The sequence below is a fragment of the Salvia hispanica genome, chromosome 2, assembly GCF_029641045.1.
Source record: "Salvia hispanica isolate PSC_SH4W2 chromosome 2, Shi_PSC_v1, whole genome shotgun sequence".
Classification (NCBI taxonomy): domain Eukaryota; kingdom Viridiplantae; phylum Streptophyta; class Magnoliopsida; order Lamiales; family Lamiaceae; genus Salvia; species Salvia hispanica.
In genome coordinates this window covers 57,490,567-57,506,313 of record NC_142693.1, presented here as the reverse complement: position 1 = coordinate 57,506,313, position 15,747 = coordinate 57,490,567, and the positions used below count along the sequence as shown (strand labels likewise).

General features: G+C 35.8%; 2 protein-coding genes across 3 annotated transcripts; both read right to left on the bottom strand.

Moving 5' to 3' along the window:
* Window positions 1-179: 179 nt before the first annotated feature.
* On the bottom strand, window positions 180-2,553 carry LOC125201608 (plant/protein). Of its 2 annotated transcripts, none has more exons than XM_048099785.2 (7): window positions 2,366-2,553; window positions 2,230-2,270; window positions 1,968-2,025; window positions 1,545-1,638; window positions 1,077-1,161; window positions 943-1,020; window positions 180-406 (listed from the first exon to the last, which is right to left on the bottom strand). In XM_048099785.2, exons 1-7 carry the CDS (start codon window positions 2,448-2,450, stop codon window positions 293-295), a joined length of 555 nt encoding a protein of 184 aa, XP_047955742.2. In that variant the 5' UTR covers window positions 2,451-2,553; the 3' UTR covers window positions 180-292. The 2 variants fall into 2 exon arrangements, with proteins under 2 accessions (XP_047955742.2, XP_047955743.2); XM_048099786.2 differs by having other exon boundaries at window positions 943-1,008; window positions 2,366-2,523.
* Window positions 2,554-6,451: 3,898 nt separating this feature from the next.
* On the bottom strand, window positions 6,452-15,716 carry LOC125185333 (farnesol kinase, chloroplastic-like). The gene is made up of 6 exons (XM_089064453.1): window positions 15,518-15,716; window positions 7,522-7,589; window positions 7,286-7,417; window positions 7,102-7,217; window positions 6,912-7,026; window positions 6,452-6,842 (listed from the first exon to the last, which is right to left on the bottom strand). Exons 1-6 carry the CDS (start codon window positions 15,632-15,634, stop codon window positions 6,665-6,667), a joined length of 726 nt encoding a protein of 241 aa, XP_088920579.1. The 5' UTR covers window positions 15,635-15,716; the 3' UTR covers window positions 6,452-6,664.
* Window positions 15,717-15,747: the final 31 nt, after the last annotated feature.

The window sequence follows — 15,747 nt, the reverse complement described above, 5'->3', positions numbered from 1 at the left end:
ATTTTTGTTTTTCCAAAACAAATCCAAATTATAGGAGTATTTTATAGTTCAAACAAATACTTATATTTTGTACAAACAGCATCACTCTTCACACTTTGTTTAGCAACTGTTTTAGTAAATTAGCATAATAAAGTCATTTTGATCTTTCTCTCTGATGACAAAATGAAGAACACAGGTCATTGTTAACTTTTTTTCACAAGATTTAAATAGAACACGGCCCAAGATTTACATATTCCAGGCAAATGGTACAACAAGGTTGCCTTCCCAGAAGCAATTGCTAAATTACAGTCCACTATATTGGCTGAAAAACTGGGGTCACTCTTCTTCCAACAATGTCTTGAATTTGCTCGACTGATAAGAGCGATGCATCTGGTTCAAAGCCAGCATTCTCCATTTGTTGATGAATCTGCAAATCAGATGATGAAGAATTGAGTGACGTTGTAAATTTATTCAACTTGGATACAGTAGAAAAGAAAATATAAACAAACCAAAAGCTTGAATCTGCCCATTTTTATCGGAGTGACCTGAAAACGATGCCTCAGTTTAAAGATACAGGAACAAATGAAAATTGTGCTAAGTTTATTCAATAATCTGGGAGTGGTTTCTGGGACATAGTTTGATACTGTTTATGTTGTGATGCTGACTGTTGCTTCATTTTACTCCATAAGATATTTAGACAGATAACCATTTCTAAAATACATCTGGATTAATAAAAGTTTGCTTATATCTTGATTTAACATAAGGCTGAGACTGATACAAATACCAATCAGTCAATACAGATTTGCTAGAAGTAAAATGAAAGAAGATGGCGAAGCTTATGTGGTTTATGGATAGAAGTAAAATGAATTCAATAAATATCCAAAAAGTGAAAGTTGATTCCTACCAGTATGATGACAGGTACAAGATGAAATAGATACATGGCTATGTTGAATCTAACCATACCTTTTCAAGGATTGCAGACTGATCATCCAGCTGGAAGTTGCGCATGTTCTTCAACATCTCCAGTTGCTGTAATTCAGACTAAGCATTGTTTTTAATAAGTCTAATGATTTGGAAATAGTATAAGTTGAACAAACCTCTGCTTCTAAACGCTGCAGCGTTTCAGTTCTTTCTGCAAATCTTTCTGGTCCAAGTTCTGCTTCCTCACAAGCTATCTCTTCCCTTTAAAATCAAATGGAATATAAATGGCAAAAGGGACCTTTTCCCAAGCAGAATAGAATGGAAATTGAAATAGAAAGGCATGGAGAAAAAATGTTATTTCTTGTTTGTTCCAAGCCTTGATCTCAAATGATATGATTGTTTCTATATCTATTGCACACATAATGGAACGAGCATTTCCCCACCACCAAATGGTTGAAAATTAGGTCTAATGGATGCAGAGTAATATACCCATAATTCGTGATAGAAGAAACTAGAAAGATACCATACATTCATGACCCAAACAATAAATTAGGTGCTGCAGTTTAAGAAAAGGTATAACACAGAATAAAATTATAAAACGTCAGTAACTAGTTTAAATTACTTCACTTAGATATAACACTTACTTTGCTACAAAACGATAGAACTGAATTATCAAATCTCGATCATCCTCATAAGCCAAGCTCACTTTTCCCAAGCAAGATAAGCCAAACTGTGGGTCTGAATAGAAATGTAAAATGTTCTCAATCATCTAACTTCAGCTATTCCAATATCCAATGAGTAGTAATGTACAAATGAAATCTATACAACACAAGCAAACAGATATCTGAAAATTTGCAGCTACAGCCACACTATATGCATCCTGACTAGTTTTCATCACGAACAACATTTTCGGATACAACAAGCAAGCATTATACGAAAGCGGTGTCTCTAGTCAAAGGTTTTTCAGTTCAAGCAAGAGTTTAATCTCAGAAAGCACCATATCAGTATGCTAATTTCACAAAGCAAACTCCATGAAATCTAAGAACGTCAAACCAAAAATCACTCACCAACTCCCATCTCCATGAAAATCTCCTCTTGAATTGTTGTGGTTACAGCTACAGGCTCCTGTATGCATTTAAATCCAATTGCTAAATTGTGGAAAATTCCAAGGAAAACACAAATGTAAAGAAGAAAAATTTGCAGAAAACTAAAAATATTCCTTCAGCTAAAACCTAATCTAATACTTGGTCTTACAATAACATTTCAAATTCAAATTTAGCATAATCAAAGCAGAAGGATTAAGCGAATAAAGTAAATTTGTGAATCAACCTGCTTGTCATTGACGGCGTCAGCAATCCGTTTCTTCACCTCTTAAGGAAAACACAAGCAAACGAATCTCAGCAGCAGAGATGCAATTGAAAAATGTGGTGAAGACAGAGAGAAAAATAAAAGGTTGATAATATACCAGGCTGCGAGGTGAGGGAGTCGAATCGATCAAAGAGATAAAGCAGTTGATCTCTAGATAACATTCCTGAATCTTGGAGCTCCATTCTTGAGCTCTGTTTCTGATATTCACTCGCGCTAAACAAACGCCTCTACCCGATTATCAAATTTAATCCAGAAATTCAAAATAAAGCAGTTTAATTGTTTTTATATTATATTATTTTAATTTAATATTCGTAGTACTACTACTTTTTAATAAAGTTAAGTTGATCATTTCAACTACGTGCGAAGAGTGTGATTATATTCATTATTATATAATTATTCATTTAAGTGTCTACCAATAAATTATGACATTTTATGAACATTTTCAAAGCTCGATCTATATTTTAGTGTGGATATTTTATGAACATTTTGGTTTTGATTCAATATATTTGTGGTAGTAGAAATAAATGGGCATCGCAAACATTATAGTGGAAGCGTGGACAATTTCCGCCCACCAAAATAAAATGGCAATTCTTGATCCCCCCAAAAATTTATGAATTATTCACTCATAGGTAGTAGCAACTTAAAAATTTATGAATTACTCACTCATAGGTAGCAACCTAAATTGATCAACGGATAAATAAATTGGGGAAACACATAACACACTCAAGATTATCCCTTATGCAGTAGGGAAAAGCTAGACAATCATATTACGTACAACCATAAACTGGTTTAGTTAAAAAATAAACCGATTTATTTATTACTTCCGGTTTAATAACAAACTTAAGTTACTTTTTTGTCCTTAGTAGTAAAAATGCCGCCCCTTCTTTCCCTTCTAGCGGCGCCTAATTTTTGTGTTTTTCCCTCTCTACCACTTCCTGGTTTATTCAGTTTTCTACTTTTCTTCCATTTCCTTCTCTCCAAAACTCAACTATCAATATTTATTCTCTCTCTCCCATTTCATTGTTCTCTCCACACAAACAGTTACGGCCCATATTTATTCCCAGTGAAAAAATAATTTTAGATATATATATATATTTATTTTCATAATACTACTCTTTAATTTAGTTCTATCATTAGAATATAATCTAATGACTAGCGTATCTTAGTCTATAATTTGTTTACCCTAGTATTTTACACTAGCATATTCAGTAAATATCATTACTTTAAATTATATATTAATTATGATAGTATTTAATTTTGAAAAAGTTTACAACTTTATTAAGAAGTACTATATATTTTAAACTAAATTTCGGTGAGGTATAAATCATTAATGCAGTAACAATAAAATCCTTTTCTTAGCCTATGAAAAATAATAATAAAATAATTAAATATTTTATTTATTGAAATGTGAATTAGATAATAAGGTAATATAGTTATAATGATTAAGTATTTTTCTTTTGTGTTATCTTTTTATTTTTTTTTATTTTTAATTCATTAGTTTGTTCTTTTTTTATTAATTATCCAAATATATTATGTGAATATTTTTGAACTTTTGATTTACTTATTTTTATAGTAAGGAAATATGAGTATTAATCATTATCTCTTCCCTAAGTATGTTTATAAGTGGTCAATTTTATATTTGTGATTTTAAAATTACTTTATAATTAAATAATTGGATACAAATAATTATTCACAATTTTTTTTATATACTATCATGTATCTGATTAATTATGATTTGTTATTTTTAAGTAAACATATGCAGTTGTAGATAAGGAAATCACTTAATAAAAATCAAATAGTCGGAAGATGTAACTAATAACTTAGGTATATATAAATGTGGTTGATTTTATAATTATAAGAACTAATACTAATAAAAGGTTGGATGTAATTAACTATTTTTAATATATTATTATTAACTAATAAATATATAGTATAAAGTAATTATATTCCGTGATTTTGACTCAATATATCGAGTACACAAGATGTTACTAGACAATGTTAATAAATTAGTTGAATAGTAATATTAATAAATTAATTATATACACTATATGTTGTTGACTTTATAATTTAAGTCTTGATGTCGAGTACAAAAGGAAACATACAGGATTATTGTCGATTAGTGGATAATAGTAGCATGAAACTATAGTGGTGCTACTACTATTCATCAAAGGAGAGTGATACATCAAACGAGAGTGTTGCTCACTTAAGATATGTAACATATCATTCCTTGCATGTTTAGTATTGTTTGTTTCGATTTATATATTTAGTTTGATTATAATACATTAAAAAAATGTTATTGAAATTTTTAATTTTATAAATTCATAAAAATCAAAACTCGATTTGCTCGTTTACTCTATGATTTCAAATAAATTAATATAATAATAATAAAGCAAGCTTTAATTTTTATGAATATTGTGAATAAATAGTACTCCATATGTCGCAAGAAAATTGAATCACTTCTTTTTTTCGCACTAGTTTTGAAAAAATCATAATAAATAGTTAAAGTGGATAAATAGTAAATTAAAATGATAATAATTTAGATACGAATCTTCTCTACATTATTCTCGCTTTTACTTTATTATTTATCCACTTTAATTATTTGTTACAATTTTTTCAAAACGAGTATAGAAAAGAAGTGACTCAACCTTCTTGGAACATTAGGAGAACTAGTTAACTACTATAAATTGTGAATAGTCATTCACGTCCAATCATTTTAGATTTGATAGCTCTTAAAATTATAAATTATAAAATTGACCATAATAAAATATATATATTTAAGTTATTAGTAAATTTACCGACTAGTATTTGATTTTCGTTAAGTGACTTCTTTGTATATTCGACAAGTTGACTAAAAAAATCACGATACATAATTAAGTTAGACATATGGTAGTAAAAACTAAATTGTGGATATATAATTATTCACTCCAACTATTGAACTATTGTATTGAATAAATTTTAAATTTGTAAATTATAAAACCAAATACTTTGTTTCCCTAGGAAAATTATATGCTACATACATTATGCGAGCATCGCTTTCGTTTGACGCACATTTAGTATTGTTTGTTTTATTTTATATAAAAATACTCGCCTAATAATTAAATAACATTAAATTGGTCATATCAAAATAAATTCAACTAATTATCTTTTCAAAATAAATAACTTTACATAAGGAAGTATTTAAGTAATATTAGTATTAGATTTTGCATAGCTTATAATTGATCAATTTTCTTTAGTTGGGGTTTACTATATAGTACTTGATTAAAAATTTATTTTTCAAATTGAACAGTATAATTACATACTATTTTTCATTTATAAAAACATTTTGTAATTTTATAATTTAAGTTCACATTTTTTGTATACTAAAATAAGTAATTATTAAAAGAGGAAAGTCTTGTCGAAAAGTCGTGAGCTTATGCAGAAAATAATTTCGCAGTGTATAAGAGATGGCATATCACAAATAATTTATCTACTAATATGCCTTCTAAATGACTAACCTAGCTAAATAGTAACATTAATTAATTAGATATTTCAAAAGAAACTCAATTAATCGTGTGACTGCGCTTTGAATTTGATTCAATTTCCAATTTAGAGTATTAAATACGCCATGCACCTTTAATTCAAAATTGGAACATGTTGATTTGCTTTTGGAGAAAAATGAAATAGAGGGAAGTTAAAAACAGAAACAAGGCAGAGGACACATATGTAATTTTAATTCCTCCACTAACTATGACTTATATTTAATCTATTATTTAACACTATAATTTACCAATTTAACCTTGTGTGGTTAACCATAATGTGGTTGTTTAGCATCACCCTATGCAGTATATGAGTTTTTTTTTTCTATATGTATTACTACTTCCGTCCACCAAAATTTGTCTCATTTTTCCATTTTTGTCCGCCCCTCATAATTTGTCTCATTTCACTTTTACCAATTTTGGTAGTGGACTTCATATTTTCACTAACTCATTCCTACTCACATTTTATTATAAAACTAATATATAAAATTAAAACTCACAATCCACTAACTTTTTCAACTCATTTTCCATTACATTTCTTAAAACCCGCGTCGGGTCAAAGTGGAACAAATTTTAATGGACGGAAGTAGTATGTAGTATCGGCGTTGAGAAAAAATAATTTTAAACGCAAATAACACATAGTATTTTAATACAAAATTATTAAAATAAAAGACAAAATGTTAATTAATTAATTAAAAATATTGCCAGTACAAAATGATATTCATCTCGATAAATTTACTAGATAGTTCATATGCTCGGTGAGAGAGCGCACGTGAGTGCTATTACATACTGCTACAAGCTAATAGAGAGCAAACATTATTCTCACGAGAAGAAGACATATAGTACTACTGAGAAATATGTAAAGAAGTGATGTTACATGGTCAAAAGAGCAAAGTGCCAAGCAAGAAGACAGCCAATGGTACTGTGAAATTGTCATCAAGTTGAGTGCTTTTAGGGTGAGATTCAACTAATGCAGAAGCAATGGACACTACCATAAACTTAATCACCAATTCAAAGCTTGCTTCAATGTAGCCCAACCCCGAAAAGTAGAGCATGTATCTGCGCGAATCAAAGTTAGATGCCACACTCTCGTACCCATCGTACCATTTCAGGGTGTATCCGTCTTACCCAACAGAAGCCAAGAAACCGGCACATGCCATCGCGACAGTACCAGCCACGGACTTGTCTCTGTTGTAGGGAAGTTTTTTGTGCCCTAACCGCCTCCCAATAATGTCAGCCACTCCTACAAACAGAATGCTAAGGGCTAAAAAATTTAACTATGCATAAGAGTTTGCAGATGCCTTAAAAACTACTTTACCATCACCAGCACACAGGTTGCAGAATACTGCAATCGCGATAGGAGACGTTCGCCAGTAGAATGCGGTGACAAGTGTCAGTGCAGAAATATAACACAACGGCCCCTTCAGTAGCTCCCTGCAGATCAAAGAGATTCATGAAACATAAAGAGGAGTTCAGACAACAAAAAAATGAGATATGCAAACCTATGGTCATTGGTCCTAGTCATCGACTTGACAGTTGCATCGTCCTTCCGTATCCCGGATCCCAAAAGAAGCATGTTGACGACATTCATACTAGGAATGAGAGATGCTACAACTGCTCCAGCATGACCAGAACTACAACATTCAAACATTCCTAATACAACACAAATGGAGAAAAAGCAAAAAACAAAAAACAAAAATCTTATGCAGTTGTACTATTATTATATCATTATTATTACCTGAACAGAGGCCAGCAAAGCATGAAGACTAATCCAAAGCTAATGTGCACCAGCTTCCTATTCAGTTTCTAAACACGAACCACAATAGAGGCCCAAGTTAACACAGGGGCTAGATACAGACTAATTTTGGTGGACGTACCAAAAAAAAAGACTATGTTTTGTGGACCAAGATAGTATATTGTATATTGTACTATATTCTTATAAATTGTTATAGACTAAACATAAGAACTCAACCAAAGACTAGCTTGTTAGGAGAGAGAGCTCATTTAATCTATATACCTCACACATGTTGTTCTCACAACCGATGTAGAAATTGAGTCCGTAACCTAAACGTATTCATTTTCTAATGTATTCACCAAAATAGAGGCTCAAGTTACATAGGGCCAGCATCCTACTTCTCTTTATGCTTTATTTATGTTATGCTTTCTGTTTTTCTTCATGTTTCTCTGAGTATGATTATATATCTAGAAGAAAATCTACCAAGGATTAAATAAATTTATTTATATAAATATACATAACACAATTACTTAGAGAAATTATGATGCAAAACGTATAGAGAAATTGATTGAACGGAGAAGAAATTTAGAGAAACCCTAGTTTCAATGAAAACGAAATATTATTATCAAAATTCAACTCCTCGGGTGAATTATAATTGAAAGGATCTAAATTTGCTACCTTGAGCTTCATCGATTTCAGGAAACTAACATCTTCCGAAAAATAAAAAACCTCACTCAGACTTTGAATAATAATTTGATATTGAATTTTTATACTCTCAAGTTCTCAATTTAGTTGTGTTAAAGGTAAAGTGCTAATTGCCTAAGAAAATAGTGTTTGAATCTATCAAAAACGAGCTGAGCAAACAAGGATAAGCTGAGGAAGTACAGATGCCGTTGGATGCAAGTCTTGATCTTTTAATCTTGACCGTTGATGTACTAGTTAGTTGAAATAGCTAATTTACTCTTTTGTTTGTTTTCGTTTTTTGTATATAGCTTGAGAGCTGACACTATTCAATATACGATTCACTTTCCCCAAATCTGATTTCTTTCAATTCACTCAAAATCTCTCTCTCAATTCATCAAGAACATTGAATCTATTCCAGACAATTTCAATTGGCGCCGTCTGTGGGAATCGGATTCACATCGGAGATGGCTGCTAGGTTTGAAGCGGAGAAATTCACCGGCGACAATGACTTCGGGTTGTGGCGTGTAAAGATACGGGCGATGTTGGTTCAACAGGGATTAGGAGCTGTTCTGAATTCGACCGAAGTGAAGGTTCTTGATGAGAAGGAGACTCAGAAGTGTGAGGAAATGATGGCGAAGGCGCACAGCACACTTGTGCTTTGCCTCGGTGATAAAGTTTTGAGGGAAGTGATAAGGCTAATTTCATGCATCGGTAATGTGCAAAAAATGTTATAAATTGCTGGGTCTAACACGTTTCCTAAGCCAGGTGTGTGAAGAAAATCGCTAGATCAAGGAAGTAAGGAAGGAGATGGTCTAGCGAAAGAAAAGGACGAAATGAGCAGGTCTTACAAGGAAAATTGGCGTGACGGGGGAGTCTACAGCTGAGGGCAACAAAGTCATTATCAATACCTCGCTGGACCCACTAAAGTGCCTATAAATAGAGAGGAGCATGCAACGTAATGGAGATAGTTTTTCACTCTTCTTAGCTCATACATTTTACACACACTTGGGAAACATTCTAGGGGATAATCGTAATAGGGGGGCACTTTCTAGAGATCTCAAGTTTTGTAACACCGTCCCAGTGAGGGCGAAGATACATTTGTTTTAATTTCAGCTGTTTTTGCTAGTTTTCACCGTCGAACTTCACTTTTGGGAGTCGACTTTGATGTTGATTATGTTTAACTGTTTATCGCTCATGGATCTGAGTTTAGCTTTTAATTTCAAGTTACTTTTGCTTAGATCTCTCTACTGTTAGCGTAATTCTTAAATTGCTATGTCGATCTCTGTTTATTTCGTTATTGAGGTGTTTGATGTGGAATTGGGTGACAGATCTGTGGTTGATTGAGTGTTCGGAGCTTAAATTTGTAAATCTGACGTGATGGAGAATTTCTTCTGTTTGGAGTCCGTGTCGGACGCTTGGATCCGGAGTGGATTTAGCGTCTAAAGTTAGTTTTGGCGTGTGAAAGAACAGTAGTGGATAGACTTGTTTTATTTCCTTTGTTTTCTATTTCCCTTCGTCTAGGTATGCAGATCTGTAAGTTCTTCGTGATTTATGCATAGATTTGATTCCAAGTTAGTAGCTCTGTTTTTGATTTGCTCATGTGTTTTTCTCAAGAAGTTTTATGCGAATTTGGTTGTAGAAGACGATGTCACTGTCAGTTAGTACTAGAGTTAGTTATTCTGCCACTTTCCAGTCGTACTCTGCTTTTTCTTAGAGGTGGTCCCATCGTAGAATTATTTCCTAGGTCTAGCTGTTAGGTTAAGTGTCTTTCTAATATTCCCAAGTCAAGTTAATTTTATTTTTTTCCTCAACCCAAGAAAATGCGTGGCAGCAGCCAACACCAAAAATACTCCCAAATCCTTGATTACGATTCTTACGCATCCTTCTCTGTGGGATCGATCCCTACTTCCCTATACTAGGTTTAGTAAAGAGGTTGAGGGTTTTTGAAGCGGGGAAGTACTTGTGTGTCCGACGACCGGGATTCCACACAACCTGCGAGTTCCTAGACCAAGTGATCTAGTGGACTTGCTGGATCTGGGGAACCTGCCTTATTTGAACATCGCAACACTGCACACACACCACACTTGTACTGTCTCAACCAAGAAACACAGGTAGCTTCAGGAAGTAATGAAGGAAAAGACCGCTTTGGGGATTTTGGAGAAGCTCGAAGACGTCTACCTGACGAAATCGCTCGCGAATCATTTGTATGTGAAACAGCGGCTGTACTCGTACAAATTCACGGAGGATAAATCGGTGATCGAACAATTGGGGGATTTTAACAAGGCCATTGATGACCTTGAGAACATAGATGCGACGATCGGAGATGAGGACAAGGCCATTCTCTTACTCAACGCTCTGCCGAAATCGTATGAGCAGTTGCGTGATGCCATCATGTATGGCAGGGATAAAACGATCACTCTATCAGAGGTTCAATCGGCGCTGAGAGCTAAGGATCTTCAGAAGTCTGGGGCAGAAAGTGGCGTTGAACAATTGCCAGAAAGCTTGAATATTAAGAAATTCAAAGGCAAGAAGGGTTTCAAGAAAGGGTATGAATCATCTAAACCAGCTGCGAATGATGCAAAGGAAACACGTTCTTGTCATTATTGCAAGAAACCCGATCACCTCAAGCGCGATTGTTTCGTGTGGAAGAGAAAGCAGGCCGGTGAAGCTGCACCAAAGCTCAGATCTGACTGCGTTCAAGAAACCGAGACTGATCAAATCCTGAATGTGATGCAAGAAGGAGATGGGGGTTCCTGGATCATGGACTCCGGATGCAGCATACACATGTGCCCGAATGCAGAATTTTTTGAGGAATTAGATGAAGCAAAGGGGTCAGTAGTTCTGGGAAACAATCAGGTCTGCAGCATCAAAGGGATAGGAACGATCAGGTTTAGAATGAATGATGGCTCTACAAAAATATTGAGCGAGGTGAGATTCATACCAGGCGTTAAGAGGAACTTGATATCCCTAGGTGTATTGGAAAGGAAGGGGTGTTCTTTTACTTCTTTTGCTGGAAAAATGTCAGTCAGAAAGGATTCTGTGGTGGTGATGGAAGGAGAAAGAAGGGGGAGCCTGTACTACTTGTGTGGATAAGCAGTAAGATCTTCCACTGATGAAGTCCACACCAGCAATGCAGAGACCATCAGATTATGGCATTTAAGGTTAGGACACCCAGTTGAAGGGAGTGTCAAGGAGTTGGTGGCAAAAGGAGTAATAAGAGGAGCTGTGGAAGGAAATGAAAGCCCTTGTGAAGATTGCATTCTTGGCAAGTCCAAGAAATTGCCTTACCCCAAAGGTAAACATACATCTCAAAACCCTCTTGACTACGTTCATAGTGATATATGGGGGCCAGCTCCGGTCAATTCTATTGGGGGTGGTAGGTACTATATGTCAATTGTTGATGACTATTCTAGAAAAGTTTGGCTGTTTGTGTTGAAGGAGAAGTCGGAGGCCTTTAAGAAATTTAAAGAATGGTGTTGTTTAGTTGAGACTGAGATTGGCAGTGCAGTGAAGTGCTTAAGAACGGATAACGGTTTGGAGTTCTTATCCAAGGAATTTGATGATTTCTGTAAAGGCAAGGGCATTAAGCGGCATAGAACAGTGCCTCCTAATCCTCAACAAAACGGTGTGGCCGAGAGAGTTAATAGAAAAGTCATGGAGAGAGTGAGGTGCATGTTGGCCACTTCTGGCATGGATAAAAGGTTTTGGCGGGAAGCAGCTGCCACTGCTGTGAAACTTATGAATAAATGTCCAGCATCTAGTTTGAATGGTGATACTCCTGATTTTAAATGGTATGGAGGACATGGTGACTACTCTAAGCTGAAGGTGTTTGGATGCAAGGCTTATGCTCACTTGAGGCAGAGCAAGCTGGATGCTAGGGCATTGAAATGTGTTTTTCTAGGTTATCAAGATGGAGTGAAGGGATACCGTTTATGGTGCATTGAGCCAGGAAATCCAAATATTATAATCAGTAGAGATGTAGTTTTTCTGGAGTCTGATATGCCACTCAAGAAACCCTCTGATGACAGATGACAGTGCAGTAGTGCAAGAAAAATCTGGGAAGGGGGTTGCTGACCTTGAGGTGGAGCAGCTGAGTTCAACTACACCTATTGATGAAGATGAAAAGGATCAACAAGATGAAAACCGGGAAGCTGAACAATCATTGCCTAATGACTTGACTGATTATCAACTGGCCAGGGACAGAGTCAGAAGGAGTGTGAAGCCACCAGCCAGATATATTGATGAGGATATGTTATATTTTGCCCTGTGTATAGCTGAGCAGGTGGAGTTTCAAGAACCAGCTTCATACAGAGAAGCTATGCAAAGCAAAGAAAGAGATAGATGGCTAAAGGCAATGATTGAAGAAATAGAATCATTAATCAAAAATGGGACTTGGATCTTGGTTGATAAGGTTGATGGAAGAAAAATTGTGAGCTGCAAGTGGATCTTCAAGAAGAAGATTGAGTCAGCGGAAAATGATAAAATAAGGTTCAAGGCTAGGCTTGTAGCAAGGGGGTTCACTCAGGAACATGGTATTGACTTCAACGAGGTTTTTTCTCCAGTAGTTAAACATGCCTCCATCAGAATATTATTAGTTGTGGTTGCCAAGCTAGATTGGGAGCTAGAGCAGTTGGATGTGAAAACGGCTTTTCTACATGGTGATCTTGAGGAGACTATCTATATGCAGCAACCTGAGGGCTTTATAAAGCCAGGAGAAGAAGCAAAGGCCTGCAAGCAAGCAAGTAGGCAATGACATCTGCGATTTGATGGTCAGATGCAGAAAATGGGATTTAGTAGATCCAAATATGACTCTTGTGTGTACATAAAGAAGAAGGGAAAGCAAGCAGTAGCTTATCTCCTATTATATGTTGACGATATGTTAGTAGCAGGGGCTTGCAAGGCTGAAATTCAGAAAGTGAAAGATGATTTGAAGGCAGCTTTTGATATGAAGGATTTGGGCATTGCAAGAAGAATCCTAGGAATGAATATTGTCAGAAATAGAGAAAAGAGGGAGATATGGCTGAGTCAAACAGATTATGTCTCAAGAGTGCTGAATAGATTCAAAATGCAGAACTCAAGAGAGACAGCTACTTCTATGGCACAACATTTTAAGCTATCTGTGAGACAGAAGCCTCAAAATGAAAGGGAGAAGCAAGAGATGAATCAGATACCTTATGCTAACATCGTTGGAAGCATAATGTACGCCATGATTAGCACCAGGCCTGATCTAGCTCAGGCCATCAGTGTAACAAGCCGTTTCATGGCTGAACATAGAAAGGAGCATTGGTTGGCCCTCCGATGGACTTTGAGATACTTAAAGGGTGCGGGGGACTATGGAATTCTGTTCAATGGGAAACATGAAGAGGGTGATCCATTGATAGGATTTTCTGATAGTGATTTTGCGGGGAATGTGGACAATAGAAGATCGCAATCTGGTTATGTGTTCACCATGTTTGGTGGAGCAGTGAGCTGGAAGTCTAGTCTGCAAGATGTGGTTGCTCTGTCGACCACGGAGGCGGAATATATAGCCTTAACTACAGCTGTGAAGGAAAGCGTTTGGTTGCGAGGCTTGGCTGCAAATTTTGGTGTGATCCAGAAAACCATGGCTATTGGTTGTGATAACAACAGTACCATATCCCTTGCTAAACATCAGGTTTACCATGAGAAGAGTAAGCATATTGATGTGAAGATGCACTTTGTGAGAGAGAAGATTGAAGAGGGAGTAGTAACAGTGTTCAAAGTGGACACAAGTGAGAATCCAGCCGATATGCTCACGAAACCATTGCCACGAGAAAAGTTTAATCTTTGCATAAAACTGCTTGGTTTGTGCAGGGAGAGTGAGGTGAGTAATTAGCATTCAAGGTGAAGATTGTTAAAGGTGAAGTGCTAATTGCCTAAGAAAATAGTGTTTGAATCTATCAAACGAGCTGAGCAAACAAGGATAAGCTGAGGAAGTACAGATGCAGTTGGATGCAAGTCTTGATCTTTTAATCTTGACCGTTGATGTACTAGTTAGTTGAAATAGCTAATTTACTCTTTTGTTTGTTTTCGTTTTTTGTATATAGCTTGAGAGCTGACACTATTCAATATACGATTCACTTTCCCCAAATCTGATTTCTTTCAATTCACTCAAAATCTCTCTCTCAATTCATCAAGAACATTGAATCTATTCCAGACAATTTCAAGTTGAGTTCTTTTTATGTATCAGTTAATCATTATCAATCGTTTCTTCGTTCAAATTTGCATCATTTGGTATCACTTATCAATGGCTGAACGTAGATATGGCGGCAGACGTGGCGATGCTCGTAGTGGCGTTCGTGGTGGGGGACATGGAGATCTCCCAAACGAAGAGGTTGCACGACAGCGTGATCTGCGCAACATTGAGAACGATGATCTGAGACAACAGGTTCGAGACCTCCAGCGCGACATCGAGAACGGTGATCTGCAACAACAGCAACAACAGGTTCGAGACCTACAACGACGATTGGCGCGATTGGAGAAGCGTCGGGGGAAATCCAACCCGATGAGATCTAATGTGTTGGAGCGTCGTTCAGTGGACGATTCGTTATTCAACGACGTCTACGGTGGCCAGTCTAAGCCCGTATACGACAAGGATATATTTTTGATGCCGGTGTATGATGAGCCCGTATGCGACGAGGATATATTGCCGATGCCGGTGTATGATACGCTTGTATATGACGAGGATATATCGTCGATGTCGGTGGTGTATGATACGCCCGTATACGACTATGATATATTCTATGAGCTCCCCGGATTGATGAGCGAATCCATGCCTCCTTCCGTGAAATTTGACTGCGCTGCCGCTCGTTGCCGTCGATGATGATGAGGAGTTGGAGGGGATTGTCGTTCCACCGCAGAGAAAGGGCGAGGAGAGTGAGGTTTTTTATTTTTCGGAAGATGTTAGTTTCCTGAAATCGATGAAGCTCAAGGTAGAAAATTTTGATCCTTTAAATTATAATTCACCCAAGGAGTTGAATTTTGATAATAATATTTCGTTTTCATTGATGCTAGGATTTCTCTGAATTTCTTCTCTGTTCAGTCAATTTCTCTATACGTTTTGCATGAAATTACTCCTACAAATAGTTGAACATAATAATAATAAAAAAATCTAAATTTAATACTCACAATATAATCTTCAGATAATTTTTCCATGTTTTTTCCCAATATTATCTCATTTGCATAAATTTAAGCTAACATCGACTATAGTCTATACTAATGTACGAAATTTATACTCGTAAAAGAACATGTAAATATACTGTAATTATTTGTTTTGTTTTGGTTTTCCAACACGAACCTGATCAAATACGCCTCTGGTAGCAGTTATTTCCAATGATTTGAGCACGGAACCCGTAATCCCAGCCGACAAGCCTCCGGCGATGATATTACTGATAACGACGTTGTCGGAAAACATTGCCGCGGCTGACGGCGAGTATGAAGAAATGGCAAATAGTAGTAAGTCGTTTACAAAGAAGAGTGAGGTTTATGAATAATAAAGTAGGAGCATACTTACTTTTTAAACTAAAA